This window comes from Trachurus trachurus (assembly GCF_905171665.1).
Source record: "Trachurus trachurus genome assembly, chromosome: 17".
Taxonomy (NCBI): Eukaryota; Metazoa; Chordata; class Actinopteri; order Carangiformes; family Carangidae; genus Trachurus; species Trachurus trachurus.
Window position 1 is genome coordinate 29,754,793 of NC_139900.1, and position 18,257 is coordinate 29,773,049.

The following is an 18,257-nucleotide window of genomic DNA, read 5'->3' on the forward strand; positions in this document are numbered from 1 at the left end:
GTGACATTAAGACGTGCACATGCAGCATCTGTAGCATGCAGGTTTGCAGAAAAAGATGTTTTCATGTTGCCTGCCGCCCCCTCAAACTAACCCACTTAATGCACTTTGGCTAATGCATGATCATTTTAACTCCTTTTCTGTCCCTATCTTCTTCCCTATTCCTTTTCTCTCTCTGCTCTCTTTCTTCTCCTCTGCCTCTATGTATTCTCAGGTTCTGCTGGCTCTTTTAACATGTCAAACTCCGGAGACTTGTTCATGAGTGTGCAGTCCCTCAATGGGGACTCGTACCAAGGGGGGCAGGTTGGGGCCAACATACAATCCCAGGTAGGCGCCTCTCTTAAATTTAGCATCTGACGTGACGTGAGTCCGCACAAGCTCTTGCGCTCACTTATGCTATTGTTCGACCACTGACCGGTCTGTGAGCGCAGATGCACACAATGACTTGCCCTACACAGTGAAACAGAGGTTATACTTAGCCTGAAGCTTTACATTAATGTAGGAGCCATTGTCAACCCGCAGCTGAGTAGACGACTGCAGACAGTTTTGGAAACGGTGCAACACTCATCAGTGCTCCTGACAAGAGTTCACATAGCCACTGGTGCACTGTAGCTCCCTGACCTTGCCCCAGTGGACAGTGATGTCCAACTTCGTGTTATAACTCGCACCATAGATTAAGAAATCACCACCCGCAGTTATATTTTCATTTAGTTTTAGTGCTTTCGGCATCGTTTCTTTATCTTTCCATCCCCTTGCTCTCCTAGTCACATCAGCACCCCGAATGCTTTAGGTTGTTAATGAATATGCAAATGAGACAACCATTATAGGAGGTAAAAAGGTCTTTAGGGTTGGCCTTAAATTATTGAAATTCATGTTCCTTTAAAAGGGTTATTTTTCTGATCATGTCAGAGCTCTCAACGGTGTACGATTAAAAGAAGGCAGAACTGAGAAGAGAAGAAGTACGGCTTTGAGTGGAGTCGTCTGAGTTGTTGTGTAATCCATGTGGCAGGCGTGTCTGCAACCTTCACCTGGCCTGACTGCTCTGCCAAAAACTACAAAGCGGTTTCTGTTGAATCCATGAAGAAGATTAGAATGGCTGTACTCCAGTAATAACTTTCATAGCCAAATAATGTACAATGTGTCCTCAGTTACACCGTGTTTTCATTGGCAGCCATGTCAGGTTCAACGTGTTTGGATGCGAAGCTTCATCACAGTGTCATCCTGTCAGAAGTGCACTGCTACGTTTTTGGACAATGAGCTGCAGAGCGTTGTGCTCAGTGTCTGATTTTGATGTATTATTTCACTATAACTACAAATGCATTCATAATTAGTTCCTGTCCTTTTTCTTTTATTTTTGTCCTTTTGCAATGTCTGTTATCAAGCTTGTAGTAGCAGTCCCATCATTCTCATTCGCTGTTTGTAACCTTTTCTTGTTTATGGTACCCTTTTACTATCAGACTGACCTTTCCTTTGTGCATGGCTGTCTTTGTTATCCAGAGCTTTTGTCTGACCAGGCCTTTTGTCTGTGTGTCCCCGCTGTTCCAGGTGGATACCCTTCGCCATGTTATCAGCCAGACCGGAGGATACAGTGACAGCCTCGCAGCCAGCCAGATGTACAGTCCACAGGGCATCAACGTAAGACCTGTAAACAATCTCCTTCTGTCCTTCTCGGCGTCTTGTCTTTGCTGTCTTACTTTTCCAACCACTCCCCAGTTGCAGGATGTGTATAATATTGTGTCATTCTGTATGCATGCTGGGATGCCACTTAGCAGAGTTTGCCGGGGTTGGGCTGTTGTCCAGCCAGTTGCCCCCCCCCCCCCCCCCCCCCCCCCCCCCCCCCCCCCTGCTCCAGTCGTGCCCTAGGTGGCAGGCAATGAGGCAGCTACCAGGCTGAGTAGCTGGACACGCTCCTAGTCTGTCGGAGGATATTAGCGTTAGCGGGGCACCTGCAGTCGACAGGAACAAGGACACAGGTGTCATCCTCCCTCCAAATGCTGCTCTCACATTGGCACCATAGGACAAGTCATACCTCCCGTCCCCTCCAAGAGCGGCTTCACACACACACACACACACACACATACACAAAAAAAAAAGTTCCCAGTTGCTAATTCTTAAAATAACTCTTTAGCTAGCCTGTCAAAGCCTAGGCCAGTTTTCTAGGTCTCCTTGCTCGGGCTGGGGCTGGGCAGGATGGGACAGGCAACACTGGAGGCGGTGTGTTAGCATGTAGATCCACAGCGACAGGCTGCGCAGGGCTGAACAGAATCAATACGACAGTCACAGGGACAGAAAGAGCGGGGCTCTGGGCTAACAGTCCAAGCACATTGGTCAGATCATTCATCCACAGGAACAGCAACACTGACAGCCAAGCCTGCAACACCCCTTGTGCTAAAATAAGAAAGGATGCATGCGGCCAGTTACAGCATTCAACAGGCTCAACTGGACATAGGTGTTCAATACATGGTGCTGGTGTAGCAGAGCAAGGTTTTTTTATTTTATGAAATGTGCAAAAGTCAAGACTAAAGTTCCAGGAGCAGTGCTAGTGATTTGGTCCTAGCACTAAACCAAATGTCTTGAATTACAGAACTACTGTAAGCAACCAGTTTTCCAAATAATAATAAAAAAAAGTGAGAGCTTTAAGAACACTTTAGGAACACTTGTAATTATCTGGCTATGCAATGAAAAATGATCAATATGAAAACACATACAGTACAGTATGTCTTGCTGTTTATTTTTATATTGATTCGCATTGATTTTTTTTATTTTTTCATCCTAAACTTACACTCATTATTATTAAATTATATATTATACAAATATTGACGAATATAGCTGCAACTTCAAAAATATGTTGAAAGAATACTTTTTGATTCAGATAACTGGACGAGTCCTTGTGGACTCAAATGTATTTGTTTTGCATGAAAGACCAGTGAAAATAGAGCTAATGAATTTTCTACCAGTCCACCATTAACCATTAAATTGTCTAAATTTCTGTAATTAAACTAAAAATGGGCACAACAATTAGTGTTATACAGCCAGATGCCTCAAGTTCAGTCCAGGTCTCTTAGTCATTTTAATGTAAAACTAAAGAAATGAAATGAACTGTTGAGAGAAATTAAAATATCAGGGAGTGATGCTTTAAAAATACTTTACACTTATCTTTGTGCTATAAAACGTGACAGTTTGATTGTGAATAGATTTTCAGTCACACCCAGTATGAACACTTAACATTTCATGATTCAATTTTAATATAAACAATGAAAGTAACAATAAAAACAAGTACAGAGGATATTGTTGATGATGAGGCTCTTAAAGTGTTTTTATAGTAATAACCCACTCAAAACTAAAATTTCAAGGAGGCCAGATGATGTTTTTTTCTTCCTTTCTTTCTTTCTTTCTAAGATCTACTGACTGAACTCTCGTGGTTCACCTCTCCTTCTTTATCACTGAACAGCAATTACACCCCTCAAATTGCTGGTGGGTGTTGTCTCTCTCAGAGGCTGGAAATGTTTGAATAAGAATAAGATGACAGACAGTCTTTACACGAAATAACAGGGTTTGGAAATAAGAGGCTGCCAAAGCACATTCCCAGCTCTCACTAATAGCGTGGAAATTGCAATTAATGGCCTTAATGGTCTTTAGTCAACCTTTTATCATGATTTGAGAAGGCTTCCATTTTAAAGAGCTATTTTTTTTCATTTTGATAATTTATTCTTTTATCAACCATCCCTGGGGTATATTCTGAGATATATGAAAGGTCTGCATGTTCTGTGTTTCATCTCTTCTGTTTATCTCACATTATGTCAGCCGTTTGGAAGGAGAAGTGAGGGAAGTGGCACAAGAATATTTTCTAATGAACAGCCTCATGAAAAAGGAGTGTTTTGTCAGTTTTTAGTGTTGACTGTCAAAGTAGCCGTTGGACATAACTTCTATTGGAGAAGATGTCTGGTAGTTTTCATTTTTTGAATGTTGAACTCAGGATCTATGTGCTCTCCCTTTACTTTAAAGACTGAGTCTGACCCTCAATGTGATTTCGAAGCTATTTTTCTACATTATTACCACATGTGATGCTGTATATCTACTCTAATTTTAAAGGACTATTGTGAGATTTTGATATGTTATTAGCTTTTTCATATTCTTGAGAACACATTGAGAGGCTTAATGCCACTCCCGTATATCAAATATGAAGCAGGGGCGTTATCTTGGCTCTGTCCACAATGGAAAAAAATGTGCACACCAAACTTCACTAAACATCATTAATATCTTGTTTGTTTTATTCACACAAAAGAGTCTTGTCATCACTACGAGGTTTTGGTTAAACAAAGAAGCTATACAGTGCTAATTAGTGAACTGCAGAGGTGCTGGTGAGTAGATTACACACGGAGCCAGACCAGCAGTCTTCAGTCAGTCCAGGCTAAACATCTCTGGGCTCCAGCTTCATATTTGGGTTACAGACTCTGAGGTGACGTCAAACTCCCTCTCTGCACAAAAGTGAATAATTGTATTTCCCAAAAGGAGCTCCTGCTTCAGTTTATGGTGATACTCTTAAAAATAAATTCAGCATTGTCCTAAAACAGCCGGACACTGACGTTTACAGCAAATGTTGCTTAAATAAGAGCAAACTGGACATCTTGTTGGGGACTGTCTTCGGGCATGGATTGGACATTTGGTGCTCTAGTGAGGATTTACAGCTGCAGGACGGTGGACATTCGATTGGTTTGGATAAACTACAGTGCCTGTGTTTATCATAATGAAGGAACAGCGCGGCTCATTGATGTATTTTTAATAGTTTTTTGGGACAGCAGTGGCACAGAGGAGTGAGCTATAGTAGACTTCAGTGGCACAGACAACACTTTGATTGTTGGATTTGTTTTTTCTTTTTCTTGTGATGAAATAGTATTGATGCCTACTCATTAAATATACTTCTCTGTGTGCTTTGTGTGACTTTGTTAGCATTAAGCTAACTATTTTCTGTCTTACATCCACAGACAAATGGTGGCTGGCAAGATGCTCCGACTCCTTCGTCAGTGACATCGCCCACAGAAGGACCCGGAAGCGTTCATTCGGATACTTCCAACTGAATATATCCATCTCTACACCTCATCCACACACACACACGCACACACACACATGCACACACAGACACACACAAACACAAAAACATGGACTGACCTTGCTATTCACAGTATTAAACAAAGGAATTCACTGTCTCACGGTTTGGAGAGTTACTGTGAAATCCTAACTAAAAAAAAAGAAAGATATTTCCTCTGCTTATAACGTTGGACATTTGGGATACAAACAAAGAGTTTCACAATAAAAGTCAAAACAATACCGCGAATGGGGTTATGTGGGGAATGTCGACATTTGTACAGATTTCACATTATATTCAGAGGGCTGGGGTTACTTATTCACTCGTAATGTTTTCACTCATTATGATGAAATGATATGATAAAGTAATGAAAATCAAATCATTGGTTTTAACTGAAAATACTTCATTCTACCTCTCAGCCACTAAAAAAAGTAGAAAAAATTTCAGCGACCATCATTTGTTTTGTAAAAATGAAACTTTTGTCTTTGCAAGCAAGAGGCACATCTTCTTACTTACATTTCGTTGTCTCTCACCTATTCTATGGTACGCCATTTAGACTTAAATATTGCTCAGTTGTTTACAATGTGTGCTTGATAAAAGTATGTTCATCTTCCCCTCTGTCTCTGACGAGTCAAAACAGAGTTCTGTCAGGAGATTTTACCTCTAAGGTAACCCTGTGAAGTATGTTATCTGTAAAACAATAAATAAATACTTGTCATCAAATCGGACAAGCTTGACATCATTCATTGAGACGTAGGATATAAACAAATTATTTTTACACCTCGAGTTTTGGTTCTGCAGCATATTGGTAGTGACAGTCATCGATTTGCAATGAGAAAAACAGGATTTTAAAAAATATTTTTTCTGTTTTTAATTTACTTGAATCCTTTTCATTGTTTCTCCACCGTCACCACTGCAGAGAAAAAGTTTTTGACAATGCCAAAATGCTGATGTAACCAAAACAAGTCTGTCATGAAAAGTGCATCAACATGAAACCAGTTTTAATATATTATTTTAGCACGTATGTACAACATTATTTCTTTTCTTTTTTTTTCTCCCCCCACCTCCCCTCTAATTTAAATCACCATCCTTTTTCATTGAGCTCTGGTGCTACAATCAAGTGAATGATACTGTCTCACTGAAAGAAATATGAGAAGAAATATCACTTTCTACACAAAAGAAAGTTTGTCAAGGACGTCTGTAACTGAGTTTGTTTTTCAGTACATGAACCACAATCCACTTAAACAGGGAAGTCATTATGTTAATAGAGTTTTACGTGCTTACACAGTGGATCCTGTAGCGCGGAGCCACTGATCATCGCCATGAAAGAAGCATCTGGATGCACCTGAACTGCTGCTCAGCCGAGGACGCATGTAAATGTAAAGATAATGTTACGTTCCACATTTTGGTGAATGGTGTCCTCCTTCTGGGCGTTTATTTACATATAAATCAATATGTTACTCTGCTGGTACTGCTTTAGTTACCCTAGACTTGACACCAAAACAAATGTAGACATTTGAACTCATGCTTGTCTCCGTACTATCAAACTGATTTTTTTTCAGTACCAAACATTTATGAAGATTGTAAATGTTAACCATTAAGCACTAAAAAAGGGACAAGTCATCATGTCAAATAATGTGTTTTCTGAGCAGCCTAACCTTGTTTATAGACACTTTTTATGTTGTGTGGCCTATTTGTTTTTTTGTATTTTTTTTTTTTTATTATTATTATTGTTATGCTTAATGTAGGCTATTACTTTTTGCTTTCCTATTCTCGTGAATTAGCTCATGAACTTTCAACATGTGTTTATGTGCACCATTGTGCTTGACTTGCTTTGTTGGAAAGGGTTTTCAACACATTAAAAATGATATGTCATACAGCGAGACCATACATCAGCAGAGTTTTTCTTTTTTATTGTGGAGTTTACAAGAGAGCAAAAATTCACCATCACACGAACGCATCAGTGGCACGACGTTGCCGCCACTGTAGTGATAGGTGAAAGTCAACCAAGGTTAGTGACAGCCAGCAGACATCGCCTCCTTTTCCGGCTGTGCATGTTCCTTCCTTGCACAATGGCTCCTGTCCAGTGTAATAGTGTATCTGCACTGAGACAAAAACACACCGAGACACACACATGCACACTGTGTTGAAAGGGTGGAAAGGTTATTCTAGTCTTTTGCAACTTCACCATCGCCCAAAACAAGGCAAAGCATAGAAAATCACTTAAAAACGGTGGTAGGTGTATTCCCCCAACTATTCGTTTTGATTAAAAGATAATTGCACTATTCTGTCTCTCAACACTTTCAGATTTTCCCTCAGACCTAAGCCTGTTCACTCCAGTTGCACTCATAACAAACCTATAAGAACCGGTCACAAATATAAAGTTGCATTCTTGAGCAAAAAACATCAATAATTCATTCGATGCTCATGTTGGAGCATGGTGGTGTATGGGACTGCTATTACTATTGATACAGGCATTAATAAATGTATTGTCAATATTGGAGGTTTATGATGGGGCACAAGAAAGAAAGAAAGAACAAATAATTTAGGTGTGCACACACTTTCTGTTGGCTTTTTTTTTTTTTTTTTTTTTTTAATTTCAAAATCTGCAGGAAAAGAAGAAGAATTGTCACGTCCCTCTGAGATCCTCCCCTCAAATACTGCAAACGACACCCCTGACGTTATCTGGCTGGACAGTTACATGTCTGACAGAATTACTTTCACAGCAAGTGAATATTCATAATTGGACAAACAACAGGGGCGAGGGTATAAGGGAGCAGTTGGCGGTAAAGTCTGCGGACGGTCACAGGCCTTGACTGTTGAGCGAGTGTGAAATGCCAAAGCCAGACTGCTCCCCTGCGCCCTGAGGGCAGCGAAGGAGCCAGCCTGCTCTCACCAACAGAGAGGGCATCAAAAACAATCTGACAAGACTTCATCTAAAAACATCTTTTGGCTTGTGGAGCATTTCTCACTGATTCTCCCAGCATCAGGCCTGCCACGTTATCATGCAAAACAAAACCGTCGTTTTAAAATAAGTTGCACACGGAATGATAACATGCTTTTAGAAAAAAAAAGAAAAATAACAACAGCAATCACGCAGCGTAGTTACAACACCTCCTCGTTCCTCTGAGGTGATGGCACTGTGCAGGCTGATTGAAATCTAATGTTGCTGTTGACATCTGCCTCCCCAGCTGTCATTGTACCACTGTTTATAATTACAGCTGCCGAGGAGGAGCATGGGTGGGTGGCCCAGACACCTTGTCTCCCCCTCTCAGCAGAGCCCGGCAGACTGCTCTAATGTGCAGTGACACAACAGCCCAGACCCTGCTGCTGCTGCTGCAGCCGCACTAACTGACCACACGAGTCCCTGGGTGGTTCATCCCAAATTTACTCATTCACACACTGTCACGCAGACGCAGATTATGTTGTGCATGTGAGACGGTGTGTGGCATCAAGATTTTACTAAATTACAGGCCTGTGAGAGTTTTTCTCACTTTGTTTAGACAACACGATGAGACAATGTTCAGGGGGGTCAAAACTGGATTAGGCTCAAAATGATTAGAACAAAGGCAGTGAAGAGCCAGATGTGTCTGTCTCTCTCCACAAGATGGCAATGTTAACACATCTGTGAAAAAAAAAAACTTCTTACAAGATGTTACATTATTTACTGTAAATCAGTGTAAAGTGCAAATATCAAATATGTTCACTGGGAGTTTAGCAATCACTTTCGCTGGCAAAGAAACCAGCTATTGTGCATATGCTTCTTCTGTGTATCTGTCTGGTGGTCATGGTGATGTAGGCCAACAGTGAGTGAATGAGTGAGTGAGTCAGAGTGAGTGAGAGATAGATAGATAGATAGATAGATAGATAGATAGATAGATAGATAGATAGATAGATAGATAGATAGATAGATAGATAGATAGATAGATAGATAGATAGATAGATAGATAGATAGATAGATAGATGCAATGCAATACATAATGGCTATTATTATTATCATGATTATTAGAAATTATCTGTTGTTGTTGTTGTTGTTCTTATTATTATTCTCATCATTATTATAGTCTTTTTATATATTTATTATAGTAGTAGCCTAGTACTATGTTTCAAATGGATGATATCTGTATGTATAAGTCTGGTTATAGATATAAAACACATCATTTATATATATTTAAAAAAAAATCAAATTTCTATTTATCTATCTATTATCTATTTATTATATTTATTATATAAATTAAAGGGTGGATTATGAATTGATTTAGAGACCCAGCCCCCCTCAAGTCCCAGTGGCCCCTGACTGACTGACCATTAAAGTGGGGATGGCCCTCCTCCTCACAGCAGCAGCCCTGTGTGAAGTAACATGTAAGTGGTGTGTTGTGTTATGGCGCCCCTGGCGGCGGCAGCGCTGTACAACACAGCACAAAGAGGGGTGCAAACAGTTTGGTGTTTCCAGGGGACATTCCTCCACCACGATGCTCCTCCTCCTCTCCTCCTCCTCCTCCTCCCATCACTCTCTTCTCGGTGCCTGCTCCTCCTCAAAACTTGCCTGACCACTTTTTTTTTTTTTTTTTCTGAGACAAGAGCCTTTTTGTGCGTGAGTGTGCGTCGACGGAAAACAACATGGCAGCCCATGCCGTGCAGTCCGAGGGAGGAACCGGCCGGATCGTGGTAATTAAATAAAGGGAGAGAAGGAGGAGGAGGAGAAGACAAGTGTCTGCAAAGTTTGTCTGGTTCGTGGCTGCACGAGCTCGGCGGCTGTTGCGCAATCAGCCAACTTTTAGCAGCAGCAGCAGCAGCACACCTCGCAGCTGGATTCACTTCAGCGCCACATGTGTCTCTCAGGCTGATCTCGTGCAGCCAAGAAGTGTGCAACTCAGCAATAAAGTCGTGCTATGTGTAATGCTTGCGTTTATGTGTTCCCTCCCTCCCAGATTAACGATGACTGGCCAGGCTACAGTTTAGACCTCTTCAGCTACCCAGCTCACTACACCGGAGACTTAGACTGTGTCATCATTCCTCATGGCGTGATTATGGACAGGTACCGGTACAACAAGAAACTAACCGAGATTAATCTTCGTGTCACAAACCCATGCTGTCTAACAAAACAACACTGAATGAGCTGTAGCTGTTTGTGCAGAGATTCAGGAAGTGTGCAGGTGGGGTTTGGTCTGTCCTGACTCCTTCGTTGAATGATTGTTAGGAAGAGGAAACAAACCCACGTGATAAACAATAATTCTGAGAGAGCTATGTGTCACAAGATCCCTATAACTTCTTATGTAATCTTGATTGGAGAAAATGCACAGAAATGTTAAAGGGAATCTGAATCAATCGTGATCGACATCTCTAATAGACACTGTAAACACTGGCATTCAATCAAATGCTGTATAGGGCTTAGTGATAACACTGAGAATCAATATGAAAATATCAATACTGTGCCTATCATGGACATGCTTTGCCAAGTCACATGCAATCGAGTCAAAGTCCAAAGCACTAAACCTTGAAGGAACAACCAGTCAAACAAAACATTAAATTTCTTATTTTCCTTATTGATCAGTCTCTTGATTGTTCTTTGGTTTAATTGATTAGTTGTTTTGACTATGAAATGTATCTATTACACCTCAAACGTCTTGTTTTTCTGACAAATCAAATATTAGCCTACATCTTCACATGTAAGAAATGAAAATTGCTGATACATTTTCTTGTTGAACTGCTAGTTGCTGTCGGTCTACTGAGAATCATTCATCAGGCCAAAATATTTTTTAAAAATAACGTAGTTAAGTAAATCTACAACTATGGCAGCTTGTAGTGAAGTAAAAAGGTTCAAACATACAGTTTCTTGCGTGGAAAAAATGGTATAAAATCCTCTAAATTGTCTAAATCTAGACTGTTTTCACATGTTTTCAACTTATGAACCAACTTATAACCTCCCACCAAAATTCACGTTTTTATATCTTTGCAGGACAGAACGTCTCGCTCGAAACATCATGGACGACCTGGGGGACCATGACATCGTGGTGCTGTGCGTGCTTAAAGGAGGATACCAGTTCTGCGCCGACCTGGTGGACAGGATCAAGGCTCTCAGCCGCAACTCCAGCCGCACCATCCCCATGAGGGTCCACTTCATCCGTCTGAAGAGCTACCTGGTGAGTCTCAGCCCGCGGCTACGTAGAGAGCGCTCAAGATGCTGTGACCGCCTCGCCTGGTGTGAGAATGGAGAGGCACTCTTCATGCTTGAGATTATCAGTCATGACGAGTCCCATGATCTAGTCAGAAGACATGCGTGTTGGTTATATTTCATATAGCATTACTACACTGGTATCTTTGTGCAACTGTGCCTTGAACATGTTGTTTTCATGTTCACAGCAAAGCCACCGACTATAAAATGGGCACTCTGAAGATATAAAATACACTTTGACCTGAAAATCATAATTTATTTCATGCATAGAGATGATTTCTGTCTATAAATTAGGAATTATTTATGAGAAATATGAGGAAAAGTCTCGTTAAATAATGTGATTTACTTTTCGCCCTGACATCAAAGCAGAAAACACTTCTTTTACATTTTCACTGATAATTTTGCAGCTTCATCTGACACATCAACAACAGTAAGGAAAAGAAAACATGTTTCTTATCTGGGATCATTGTTTTTGCAGAACGACCAGTCGACGGAGGATCTTCACATAGTTGGAGCAGAGGACTTGTCTTTTCTAGCAGGAAAGGTAACAGCTCTTCTTCTCTGCATCATTGGAAACATAAACATACATAAACGACACCATCTCAGTCCAATAAAACATCATCATTCAGCTTCATTACTGTAAAACAAACGCACACAAACAGCAGAGAGATGGTGGGCACTGATAGGTGGCAGCCTCAAGAGGGCGGCCTTCCCTCTAGTCTGCTATCTCTCTGGCTCAGTGCTTCCGTGAAGGAGATCAAAGATGGCAGCGCTGATCAGATACCAAATGTTGTCATATAATTGTTTTAAGGCTTTTTCCACTTTATTGTCAAGGGAAGACCAAATGTAAAATCTAAACGGGAGGATTTGCCGATTTGCTATCAGAGCAGATCGGGGTGATGACAGCGGCCTCTTTCTCACAGGCTCACTATTCATCTGCTTGGCCTGTTATCATGTCATCAAAATCCAGACCTCAGTGAAGTGAAAAGTGTGTGTGTGTGTGTGTGTGTGTGTGTGTGTGTGTGTGTAAGGGTTTGGTGGCTGTTTCCTAGGAGGATGTGTATTATTTACTGAACGAGTCTCAACAAAACTCAATGCTTTTGCTTTTTTTTCTTTGGGCCACTACAAGTCAGTCAAATAAAGAAGAGCTAAACCTCTCCTAACTGTTACAGGAAGTAGAAAACAGGCTTTGCTTCATGTTAAGGAGTCACAAAAACAAGGAAAACAAACGACAACAAAAACAAACACACAGTACAAAAACAAACATGACACAAAAACAAATACTGAAAGTGAAGCCCAACATTTGCACAGCACAAGATCCTAAACACTGTGGCAGGATGGATGGGTTCTTTTTTTTATCATTAATGAATTTGTCATGTGTTTTATCAATTAATGGTTGTATATAAGATAATTATATATAAAATGATGAAATACTGAAATCCAGGGACATTAAATGTTAAAAGAATTGTGGAGAAACTCCCAATTCCACATCCTGTAGACGAAAAGTGACATCTCAGTATAAAAACAGCTAATACTAAGATTTGAGGGAAATATTTGGGCTGGAAATAAATGAGACTTAAATAATCAACAAATGTATGAATAATCAATTCGTTTTTTTGTAACTATTTCTTTTTACACATACAACAGCAGCCTATTCAATAAAACTCGTAACAACAGCCCCCTTACAAATGAATACAGTTTTTCCTTTCTTATGATCACAGTGTGTGTATGTGTGTGTGTTCAGCTAATCAGTAAAAAAACAACTTGTTTGCCCAGCGTGTATGTTTTTTACTCCGCACATCTGTGCATGTGTATGTGTATGTCTGTGTTGCACAGAGATTAATTACTCAACCGCTACTACAGAAGTCATAAGTCAGTGAGTGTATTTGTAGCTAATATAAATCAGCTGATCTGGACACTCACAGTATAGCACCCACACACGCGCACACACACACAAACACACACTCTAATCCACCCTGTAGCTGGGCGTGGCATGCCTGAAACATGAATAGGATGTGAGGTAGTAAGCCTGAGTCATTGCCGGCTGCTTTTCTCCCAGTATTTTAAGTGTGCTTGTGAAATCCCTGAGCTCCCTGTGATGTGATGTACGACTAAATTTAGTCGCCTGTGTGGAACTGAATGTTGCGATGTTTTGCTGGAAGAAGTGAACTAATTGTGTGACGGGGAAAATATTACACAGTCCACGTTACGCCTTCCCCTCCCTCCCCTCAGTCTTGTCAAAAGAGAGTAGCATCCCCTTTCTTGGACATTAATTTAAAGTTCATTCTTTCTCATATCTCTCCAGGGTTTTTTTTTTACTGCACTTGAATAAATGTGTATGAATAATGAGGTCGAAACAAAGCATGACTACATGCTTGGATGAATCCTTTGTTTGAAAAGTGGAGTAAAGTTCGTACAGTTACATGGCAGTTAAAGTTTTTTTTTTATTATTATTATTATTATTATTATTATTATCCTGACCAGTGAAGCTTAGATTGTGGCTCATTGTATAAATAGTGCCCAGTTGTCTGCAGTTGATTAGGCAAACATTTGCAGAATTTCAGCTATTTTAGTGTGACATTCAACGCAGAACTGAAGGAACACAGATTTCCAGTCTGGGTGAGACGGACATTTTTCTGCTGTGTTCATTTCCTTGCGTAATCACTGATATCATGAAATGTAATAAAAGCCTTCCTGATACAGCTCTTGGTTTAATAAATGTAGCTGGGTACGGCACTGTTGATAGCCCGTGTTTCGACACTCCTCCACTCACATAACTCCAAAGTAAGATGCTCACAGTCAGGCGTTCACTTGTTTTTCATTTACTTCTCTGTTGCTCGACAATACAAAGTTTTCAGAACATGTTTTTATTTTTTACTTCACATATAATTTGTTGCTGTTCAGACCATAAACTCCATTGTTCTCTTTTTTTATTTTTACATTTGTATAGTGAAGTGTGTGTTGTTGAAGACTATAGAAGACACTGTAACTTTGTTATCTGTTTCTAACCAAGAATGATTGTTTTCTTCCTCCCCTCTCCCTGACCCAACATTACTCTGCTAAGAACGTACTGATTGTGGAGGTGAGTCAAGCATGTTTTTGCTTCTCTATTTTCCCCTCTTCTCCAAATGGGCTGATTATATTACTTGCTGTGGTCAGTTATCCAGGTCAGAAGGAGCCATTTAAAAGTTTTTTCATTTTTCTTCTAGTGGGACCTGAGTTCAACATGAGCAAACTTAATTGGCTGACCTATATTTGGGGAATAAGAGCAGTTTTTTTTCCAATATGATCATAAACTTCAGTCCTGTAGTGGTAATAGGTACACAGGGGAAAAATGACATTTACAGGAAGGGAAATTGTTCAGTCACTTACAATTTGAATGCAAACACGGCACTTTAAAACTGCAGTCATAACTGAGTGCTCAGATGTTTGTCTTCGTAGTCATTTTTGTCTTGAGCCCCTATTGTTACAAGAAATGTTATTTTTTTAAGTGAATCGAGTGTTTCTTTGATTTTTTTAATTCAGTAACACAAAAATCTTTAAGATTGGATAATATCTTCAATCACAACAACTACTATTTAATGTAAAAGCAGTTTCTGATAGTGATGAACCCACATGTAATTTTAAACTCGATCCTGCCATTGAGCTTTTTAGCATCTTTCAGCAGTCTTGCAGCTGGCCTGTTTTGGTTCACTCTCTCACAGCATCATTACATAGCATCATTCACAGTATCAGGAGGGGGCTGATATTAGCACTAAACACTCAATCACCTTTGATGGATGCATTAATCCTATCTGAATGGGTAAGAAAATACACGTCAAAATTGGGATGCCTTTATGAAACACTTTTTCCCTTATAAGAAATATATAGGATATGTTGACCTGTATGTGACAAACATGACAAGGCATATTTCTGTCCATTCCAACAACAGGTTTCCCTCTTCCTGATGCAAAAAGTCATTTTGTGTGAAACCTCAACATGTTGGTTTTAAGTTCCCTGTTTCATTTTAACCATTCCAACTCGGTTATGTATTTTGAGTCCAGTGTGACCAACTTCTTCCTTTTCACTTTTCACTTCTCCAGTGCTACAGTAGATGAATCTATTCTTGTGCTTTCTTAGTCATTTCATTTTTTCTGCCTTTTCTTTTTACAGGCCATCGTAGGAACCGGAAAGACGATGAAAACTCTCCTGAAGCACGTTGGAGCCTTCGGGCCCAAAATGATCAAAGTAGCGGGGTAAGTTATGGCTGTGAAGGCATCAGAAGAAAACCAGCCCAGTTGTCCGGCTTTGTGAATCACTCTTATTTCCACCTCCCGGTCTAGACAGAGAAAGAGAGACAAAGAAGAAAAAAGAAAACGATGCAGGTTTCAGATGGAATTGTTTTAAAATGAATGCTGCCCCCTTGACGCAACACAACAGGTAGAAATGGATATCATGTAATAATGTCTGCTTGTGTTTTCCCCCAGACTGCTTGTGAAGAGACTGCCACACAACTCGGCGTGTCTTCCTGACTGTATGTACTTGACCGCCCCTTTTATGTTTTTTATGAGTCAGTTGGTTCACATTTAAAACAATCGTTGCAGCTTGTCAGTCTGTGAGTCAGTGGGCTGTGGAAAATACTTGTAAGTAATGTTACTGTTTGTGATTTCAGATGTCGGCTTTGAGATACCCGATCGTTTCGTGGTTGGATATGCCCTAGACTACAATGAGTATTTTAGAGACCTCGATGTAAGTCCGTGTTTTTTGTGACTAACAATAAGTGTCTGAAGTACTATACATACATACAGTATATATTTTTGAATGCAGTAGAATTCCCTCTTATTCACCATTTTGACTGATGACTGTTGATTTTTTTTGTCCCCATTTCTTTAGCATATCTGTGTGATCAGCGAAAATGGGAAGATGAAATACAAGGTTTAAGGAGTGGACGGCGAAAGAGGCGACTGTCACACAGATGTCCTCTCGCAGCAAGCCTGAACATTTTCCTAGAGATGCCGCTCACTTACAGCTGCTATCTGTGACATTTGATCTCAAGCATCCCTGTTTTGTTAGAACATTCCTCCTCTGAAATGTTTATCGGGTTTAGACAACAGTATTTAACTGATTTTAGCAAGGAACTACATGTCTTACCATGTTTTAAAGCTGCCACCTCATTTTTTTAGGTTTACAACACTGATTCTCGTGTAAGATTGTGTGATGCTATAGTTAGTGTGTTTTTTTTCCAATGAAAATGCCGTCACTGTCTGACTTCTTTTTGTATGCAATGCAAAGGACTTGATAATCACCTGTATGAATGTGATGAGATTCATACAGGTTCTTAGGTCACTGTATGATAGGTCAACAGGGAAAACTCATTGTTACATTCTTGTGAAATGAAAGGAGTTTTTTTTCTTCCTAGTTAGTGATATAATTTTACTTTTTTTCACACTGCCTTTTTTGACATTTATTTAGGTAGGTCTCCTGCTGTTACTTCTAATGCTCAGGGGCAAACAAAGTAGAGCTCTAAATACTAAGTGCATTAACTACCTCTGTCTCTGTAGTATTTGAGGTGTAGAAGTGTGCTTGGGTCAGTTCATTTTTTAATTTAACACACAATAAAGTAATTTAAATATTTCTCTGTCCGATCTAAGTGTTTTCTATCACTGTTATTTTTTATCTTATCTTGATTCACAACACATTTTCACATTTCTTCCTTATGTAAATTAAATTGATTAAAGTCATTTCTTTGCCTAGTTCACAAGACAAAAAAAAACAACTAATGTGTACCTAATGTTTTTCTCAGAGCTGTGACATACAAAGGAGGGCTTTGGGTTATTAAAACATGTTGAATAGAGGGTTTCAGTCATTTGTTTTTATGTATAGCATGTTTTATGGTATCACCGGATGTTACGCTGCTGGGATTTTGTATAGATGATCCTGTTGTTGAAAAAAATTGGCTCCTAGTACACTCCCCAATTGTCCCCACAAAAAAAAACTCTTTATCAACTGGTTTATGATTGTTTCTGTTTGATTTTAAGGCCAAAGCCACATCCTGAAACATCAGGTTACCATTGTTAGGTTTAAAAAAAAGCGCTTATGTGCAAATGAACAGGTAGAAAGTACAAAAGAGGGTTTGTTGCGCTGAGCTGCTGCGCTCTTTGTACACCTGACATATGACTCTGAGTCTTTATATGTGGCAAAACCGTTTTTCTTCTGGCTCCAAGGTCTGCACAGTGACTTGACAATCTGACTTTTTACATAACTTAGCTTCAAGAATAATGTCTGGATGAACTATTACAAGAGGACTGCATAGTAACCATTTTATACAATACCTGACTTAAGTAGGCAGGAAACGTATAAAAAAAAACATTACATTTGAGTAAAAGAAAATATAAAAATTATAATAAGGTAGGCAGAAAATCGTCCTCTCCAAATCTATTATATATCCTGCTATTTGATTCTTATTCCTCACACTGTGCAAGTACCATTTTACTGTTGTACCTGGATAATTTCATTCACTTTTAACAATATTAGGTAGTTTGATTTATCATTTTTATGTTTTGTCTGCAAAATCTGAACCTATAGAAGCCCAAATGGGGAGACCCCAGCCAAGTCCAAGTACCTTAAAATTGTACAAAAAGGTACAGTGATAAAAACGTAGGCTACTTTGTTTATTTTTCCAGGCTTATATCCACAGTTAGAGCCACTGAAAGTAGAACAGGCAGGACAGGACAGCTTTGTGAAAGTCTCCTCCCTGAACTGACCTCTGCAACAAAAGCTGCCAATCCCAAGAACAGGTGGCCCCTTATGTTTCCAGAGGAATAAAGGGGACATTTGTTAGAGGCCCTGAGAATGAGCACTTATCTTAGACTACTGCTCCAATCTGTTTCACACTACAGGCACAGTACAGGTGTATCTACGTCTGAGCATGTAATTTGAATTATCTGCTCTGATGGGTATATAATGGCAGCACCACGAGAGAGCACAGATTATATGCCGTGTGTGGTATGTGTGAACTCG

The 18,257-nt window shown here is 39.8% G+C and overlaps 2 protein-coding genes across 3 annotated transcripts in view; both read left to right on the plus strand.

Moving 5' to 3' along the window:
- pbx1a (pre-B-cell leukemia homeobox 1a) overlaps positions 1-6,895 on the plus strand; it is a 54,062-nt gene extending 47,167 nt beyond the window's left edge. The window contains exons 7-9 of one of the 2 annotated variants that reach the window (XM_083991941.1): positions 212-324; positions 1,543-1,632; positions 4,983-6,895. In XM_083991941.1, coding sequence (XP_083848067.1) covers positions 212-324; positions 1,543-1,632; positions 4,983-5,075 — 296 coding nt within the window. In that variant the 3' untranslated portion in view covers positions 5,076-6,895. The remainder of the gene's footprint in view (positions 1-211; positions 325-1,542; positions 1,633-4,982) is intronic. The other variant, XM_083991942.1, reaches the window with a different exon arrangement.
- A 2,767-nt stretch (positions 6,896-9,662) lies between these two features.
- Positions 9,663-16,393, plus strand: prtfdc1b (phosphoribosyl transferase domain containing 1b). The gene is made up of 9 exons (XM_083990787.1): positions 9,663-9,751; positions 10,015-10,121; positions 11,043-11,226; positions 11,737-11,802; positions 14,323-14,340; positions 15,411-15,493; positions 15,725-15,771; positions 15,910-15,986; positions 16,131-16,393. Exons 1-9 carry the CDS (start codon positions 9,704-9,706, stop codon positions 16,176-16,178), a joined length of 678 nt encoding a protein of 225 aa, XP_083846913.1. The 5' UTR covers positions 9,663-9,703; the 3' UTR covers positions 16,179-16,393.
- Positions 16,394-18,257: the final 1,864 nt, after the last annotated feature.